Genomic DNA, 7,125 nt, shown 5'->3' on the forward strand with positions numbered 1-7,125 from the left:
ATATATATATATATATATATATTAAGGACAACTGCCCTTCTGTTGTTAAATCATCTGCATTCCTAATCATCACTTGTGCTGACCGACTGAATCAAACTTCTTTATGGTGACCAACATAGGACCGCTGAGCAAAACCAGTATCCATGACAACACAAAAAGTACTATCCAGGGGGACCCTTCAAATGGAACATTTTGTTCACAACGTTTATAAGAAGCTTACCATTTATATAAATCAATAATATGCAGCAACGGACGAAAGAATGCGCACCTGCAGAACAGATGCTTATAAGGTAGCCGTATATGATGCTTTTAATTATCCTAGTATGTGGTATTACATCAAGAGTTTCAGTTTTTCTGGGATATTAAACTGGACTCCAGTGACCCGACAGACACATTTCAGCAAATGAAATCGAGGTTCACCCAACATAAGCAGACGATGATGAATGTACATATTTTGAAAGTGTCCCACTGGAATCAGCTCTTCAAGCCACAGTACGATACATTATCCGCTGGTAATAGCCTGTGCGCTGGGCCTCTGGAGCTGCTCGCGGGGGGCAGTGAAGTCCCACGGCCTGCGGTTCTCAGTGAAGCCGTAGAGTTTCCTCAGAGCCACGCGAGCTGCCTCCTCTTCTGCTGCCAGAACAGTCTCGCCTGGACCCTGAGCCAGCAGCTTACGGTCACTGACACACACAAAAAAATTTTTTTTTTAGCATTTTAAAAATCAATCGAAAGACTAAATTAAGGAAGGGTATTGATTATTTGCCATAGCAGTCTCTCTGAAATTGTTTCCTGGAGTAAAGACCAGAATAAATCTGATTTGTCCTTGTAATGACACTTCGGATTCATCAAGTAGAGGTTTAACAAAAAAAAAACAAAAAAAAATATATATATATATATATATATATATATATATATATATATATATATATATATGTGTGTGTGTGTGTGTGTGTGTGTGTGTGTGTGTGTGTGTGTGTATAAATAAATATATCAATAAGGGTTATATAAACAGCAGCGTGACATTACACAATGCTTTATAAATCATGCAGCTTATCAACTCTTGTGTCATACCTGTAAAGCCCGACGAAATAGAGAGGAAGGACAGTACTGGCGCCGGCAGACCGGATGAGACGGGGCTCAGGTAGAGCTGTACCTTTACGGGTCAGTTCTTTAACCAGCAGCCCCATGGGATCAACCACTTTCCACAAGTCAAACAGATCTTTCCCTATCAGCTGGGTCACCAGGAAATCCTGCAAAATCGCACAGATGGATCAACGAGTGCACAAAGATTAGGGTTTGTAATATGTAACAATTACAATATCAAATAAAATATGCAACTTCTATAATTATATATGATTAGAAATTTAATGTTTAAAATTAATCTCACACGCACACTAAAATATTATATTAAAAAGATAAATAAAAAGACTACTATATCTACTAATAGATATCTACTAATATATATATATATATATATATATATATAAAATATACAATAACAAATACGATTCTGTAATTATATAATTAGAAATTGTATTTTTTTTATTAATGTTCAATTGTTTCACACACACAGAAACATAGAGAACGTACAGATATACAGAAATGTAAAAACAAAAGCATGATTTAATTAAAAGTAAAAAAACCATCTCGTCTTACTCTAATGAAAAGTCCGGCTCTCACAGGCCCACTGCTCTGCTCCAGAGCACCAATCACAGCGAAGAACGTTCCTTGCAGGGTTTCATCGGGAACAGGAAACTCTGCACTCATCGTCAAATCCTCCACTGCAAGGTTCCGTGCGACGTGACACATGACCTCTGACCCTGTCAGGTGGCCTACGATGTCAGCCACACCTTCGTCAGGCAAGTTGGGAAAGCTTCCCCTGCACCAGTCACTGAGGAAACCCTGGACAAAACAAGAGGAGAGGGTGTGAATATCTGTATATAGTAAATTATTTGTATAGTAGAGTATAAGAGTTTCCACCTTTGTAAACCTTTGTCCGCGCACGCACAGCTCGCTATTGTCTTGCAGGTTAAGGGCGGTCGTCTCCAAATCAAGGCCCAGTGCTCGCCTCCTCTCCTCCTCAGACCGCAGGTAACACGCGTTCACAAACGCCGTCTTCAGAAGCTCCAGAGAGAAACTCTCCTGCAGTCGGGCACCGAAGGCCTCCACTTCAGCGTGATAATCAAAGTTTGGCTGCCGGGAGCTGACCGGAAGAAACAAACAGGGTTAAAGGGGTTACAAATAAACCACGCATTTGGTGCGAGACACACGCTTTTAGGCTTTGTGTCACGCTGACCATGTAAATCCCACGCCAAAATTGCAACCCTGTTTGTGATATGACACAAAATCTCAGCTTTCAGACTGTTTAAGTTTAAGTTCTTTGATCTTGTTGCGTTGACTAAAATTATACTATGGTTTTATTTTAGTGATGGGAAAGGCAATGTTCTATATTTTCAGTTACACACACACACACACACACACACACACACACACACACACACACACACACACACATACATACATATTTATTTATTTATTTATTTTTTGGCCCTGAATTCTATTTGTACAATAGTTATGCTCAATTAATGACCACTTAAATTATTTCTTTTCCTAATATTATGATTAGCTATATTGCAATTAGTGTAGTATTTAAGGTTAAAATAGAGGTAAGTGTTTTAAATTATAATGCAAAGAGCTAGATTAGAGTAATTTTGTGCTTGGAAAATTTTATTTTTTTGTAATTTTTGTGACTCTTTAATAAATACACATGCATCTACTAGTTCCTCCGCAAAATCTTGCAGGTCATACCTTCTTACTTACTTTTAAGTTTTGCAATTGCATAAATATTTAAACACTAGGTTTTTTTAAATGGGAAATTAAAAAGTTTATAACATTATTTTTAATGATACTCAAGTTTAAAAGGGTGCACTCAACAAAAGATTTTTATTCCCTTATATGTACAGTATATACATATGGATTGACATTTGATCGAGATCCCAACCCCTAAAAATAATAATAAAAATTATGACCAAACAATATTTTTGTTAACCTACCCCTTACAAAAAAAACCTGTTTGCATTATAATACAAATTTCAAATAAACATAATTCACTTTTCTTGTACATTTTAAAATGTATAATCAAAAAATTACATCACTGTTCTTTTGCGCGTTTTGTGGAAACACTACAAACAAAGAGTACAAAAAAAACACAAAATATCACCAACAATCTCATTAATCCGTACACAGATCAATAACATAATGCGTTTATAGTGACATTTACTAGCTGTTATTCAAAGCCTAGTATGTTGCCTACCTAGACAGCATTTTGTTGGAATTAGACACATACCCTAAAACTCTTACGACGCTGAAATATAATAAGAAGGTAGGCAGCGCACTATGATTTGAGACACAGTCGGAGAGTCTCATACATGGCCTTGAGATGTTCTACTGACCGTGGCTTTGGAGGTGGAGGCCCCTCCATTTTTCTCTTCCTCTCCATGATGAGCGTATAAGCCTTCATCCATCTCTTCTTCTCTCTGACATGTGTGAGCATCACTCCTCTGGAAGCATGATGCAAATGCAGAGGTAACACAGCGCGACTCACGAGCGCCCTGCACGCCGCCATGACAGCCGCGACCTGACGCTGAAGCGGTCCGCGAAAGAGCGCCGGAGAACGGAAGGGAAACTGTCCACAGCGCCACCACGTGTCCGGAGCACCAAGTTTTCCTGTTTGTCAAAGTTACCCAAAGTTGTGTAATACATTTATTTTTAATAACCATAAATATTGCAATTACTGATTAGTAAAATAAAAAAAAGTATGGATGACCATGGTACTTAAATAAAAATTAACAAATAAAACTAAAATCTATTTTACTATTATTTTTTATTTATTTTAGTTGTAAATGTTTTATAATAAAATATATTTAACTATTAGATATTTTATTAATATTAGACAAAAACACAGCCTTGTCAACTAACTGATATAAGGGTAAGCTGAATAAACCCAAGTTTAGCTAAATAAGTTAAGATACTACAGTTAGATAAATACACTGAAATAAATCTAAATGAAAAAAAAAAACAGAACAAAATCAAATTTAAAAAGTTTTTCCATTTTTTTACTAAATACAATAATAGTATAAAAATAAATACTAACATAACACTAATAAGTACATATTTTCCAGCCTATTTGTTTTTAAATACATCATGCTCAAGGCCAAAAATGATAGCGTATATTAAAAAATTAATTAGCAAAACTAGAAGATTAAAAGCAGACAAGATGGAGTGCGGCTCACTACTGTTGTAATTTATTCAAATAAAAGCGTTTGTAATACAATGTTCATGGCTCTGTGAGAGGAAATCTGAATGTGTATCATTTCAGTAATATCCTGCAGAAAACAAGCAGAAATACCAACATCAGCATATTACAATAATGTACATAAATAATGACCAGGACTAAACTCACACTTAACAAGTATGGTTGCAAGTAACATACAGATGTACATAATGTACCTAAAATTACAACAGTATGTAAATATTCTTATTTTTTAATATTATATGTTTTTCGTTTGACTATGCCACATCAGTGCATTCCACTCCATTGGTCTTTGTAAAAGTTGACATTATATTGTACTAATTTATATTGTAAACCTATGGAAAAATAAATGATTACACCCAAAGCTTAAAGACATGTGAAGTAATATATACATCTGGTTCATGCTTGATTTACGCAAAAAAAAAGAAAAAAAGAAAAGAAAAGAAAATTAATTAAAAAATGTACAAAACCAAGAAAAGGAACAATTGTACAGTTGTACAAATAATACAAAAAAAGTATAAATACATATTTATAATAATAAAATGAAACCAGACAGATCCAAACAACAACACAAAAGCTAACTCTGACTTTACAGCTCTTACTGTGAAGAAAATAAAACATTTTAGCCATTAAAAAACACAGCTAAAGTTTGACACGTAGAACAGAGGGGCGGAGTTTTGATTTTGGCCCCTCCCACATTGAGTCCATGTAGCTTCAGCGACGGAACCAAACCCAGCTGTTGATAAGCCAGAAAGCTACAGTGATGGAATACATGACCATTTCTCGCTTGACTCTCTCTTTGTTCTCCTCCTCCAAAAGCTGCAAACGTCGGTTCAGCTTGACAATCTGTGAGAAAGCAAAATCAAAGAAATTAATAAAACCCTCACGCCAAGTACTGCGTAATAACTACCGTTTAAAAAATTTGGGGTCAGTAGTATTTTTCTGAAAGAACTGCATACATTCATTTAGCGAGGATGCATTAAATTGATCAAAAGTATGAGTGAAAACATGTAAAATTAAATAATTATAAATATAAATAATTATATTTTAAAAATTTTCTGTTAATCTGTGAATCCTGAAAATAAAATGCATCAATGTTTCCACAAAAATATTCATCAACACAACTGTTTTTAATATTGATAATATAATTTTTTTTCTTAAAGGCAACAAATCAGCATTTAAAATGATTTCTGAAGGATCACGTGACTCTGGAGTAACAATGCTGAAAATTCAACTTTGTCATCACAGGAATGTTTTTGCATTTTTTTTTTTTTAATCAAAAAACATTGCTGAGCCTAAGATAATTTTTTTTTTTTTGAAAGATGGTGTAAATATAAATGTGTCTTTTAATTTGTTGTAGTCTTCTTTTACATGCATAAACCCTTTACAGTAATAAAGATCAGAATAATACCTGTCTACGTAGAGAAGTGGCATCCACAACGGCCATGTCGTCTGCTCCTGCCTCCAGAGTCGAGTCCAGCGTGGCCAGGGCATGCCTGTCAGAAACATGATTTCATTCCATGAGACACTGAGACTGTATTTAGGGGTCAGAGAGAAAAACAAATCGAGAGAGAAAAAAAAAGCAGATGAGAGGGAAGAGATGAGAGGAAGTTACCTGTTGTCATGCTGAGGGTTAGAGAGAGGTTGAACCCCCTCTAAGAGATGGCTTGCTGAGAAGCGGATATGGAGAAAGTGAGAGAGGGAAAGGACAAAAGAAGACATAGACAGACAGACAGACAACTTTAATAACATGCACCTCAACTAGTATGTAACATGTCAACATTTTATAATTAAATAAACCTTGCAAAAGAAATTATGATTTTATGGTAAACCAGCCAACTGCACAGATGTAAACACAAAAATACTAATTTTAGTCTCATTTTCACACAGTGGTTTTAGACAAACCTACAGTTGAGTTTGGTGCCTGTCAGTGGAACTCAAGTTAATGCCATTCTGAAAGCCACTAACGAGAAGCCAGGCAGGTCACGGGGCACAGGAAATGAGCTCATGAATACCTAACTGTGCAGGTATTCACAGAAACCAAAATTCAAAGAAAGTTCTGTACTCAATTTAAGGTTGTATCAACTCACAACATTTGTGGCATTATATCGTTTTAAACAATGCTAATACAAAATGTTTCTTTAGCAGCAAATTAGTATATTAAAATAATTTCTGAAGTAATGGTTGCAAGAAATTCTGATCAAATTACATTTGCAAAATTAATTACATCTAGTGCTGTTAAAGGATAAACTGCATACAAAATAAAAGTTTCTGTTGGCATAATATTTGCTGGTGTTCTGTGTATATTTATTATGTATATATAAATTAATACACATACAGAATATATTTAAAAAATATTGACATCTATATTTATACCCATATAATTTATATTACAAATAAATATATTTAATATATAATTTTTTTAAATTTTTAATATATAACTTTTAAATACATATATGCATGTATATAAACATAATAAATATATAGAATACACATACACTGTGTACATTTTAGGTAATAATACAGTAGTAAAATTAATAGCATTAAATAACGTCTTGTGTAATCAAAAATACAGCTGTGATTTTTTCTTCATTTACAAAAACAGAGATTAAAAATATATTTTTAGTGGCAATCATGCCACAAATTATTAAACTTGAAAAGAACACAAACATTTCTTTATAAACTGTACAACAATGCCACAAACTGCTTGTGTAATTTTAAATGAAACCTAAAAGTTTAGGGGAAAACAGAAAGAAATAAAGAGAATGAAATAAAATCTTGTGCGCATTTCTACTCATGCTAAACATTAAACC

General features: G+C 34.2%; 2 protein-coding genes across 2 annotated transcripts in view; both read right to left on the bottom strand.

Annotated features, from left to right (window-relative positions):
- Positions 1 to 286: 286 nt before the first annotated feature.
- mrpl44 (mitochondrial ribosomal protein L44) lies at positions 287 to 3,769 on the bottom strand. Its single transcript, XM_043258160.1, has 5 exons — positions 3,453 to 3,769; positions 1,981 to 2,203; positions 1,657 to 1,902; positions 1,072 to 1,250; positions 287 to 680 (listed from the first exon to the last, which is right to left on the bottom strand). Exons 1-5 carry the CDS (start codon positions 3,623 to 3,625, stop codon positions 503 to 505), a joined length of 999 nt encoding a protein of 332 aa, XP_043114095.1. The 5' UTR covers positions 3,626 to 3,769; the 3' UTR covers positions 287 to 502.
- A 513-nt stretch (positions 3,770 to 4,282) lies between these two features.
- mffa (mitochondrial fission factor a) overlaps positions 4,283 to 7,125 on the bottom strand; it is a 9,837-nt gene continuing 6,994 nt past the window's right edge. Inside the window, 4 exon segments of the mRNA XM_043258161.1 lie at positions 4,283 to 5,158; positions 5,724 to 5,808; positions 5,928 to 5,954; positions 5,956 to 5,982. Of these exon segments, the coding sequence (XP_043114096.1) occupies positions 5,027 to 5,158; positions 5,724 to 5,808; positions 5,928 to 5,954; positions 5,956 to 5,982 (271 nt within the window). The 3' untranslated portion in view covers positions 4,283 to 5,026.

Source organism: Puntigrus tetrazona, chromosome 15 (genome assembly GCF_018831695.1).
Source record: "Puntigrus tetrazona isolate hp1 chromosome 15, ASM1883169v1, whole genome shotgun sequence".
NCBI lineage: Eukaryota > Metazoa > Chordata > Actinopteri > Cypriniformes > Cyprinidae > Puntigrus > Puntigrus tetrazona.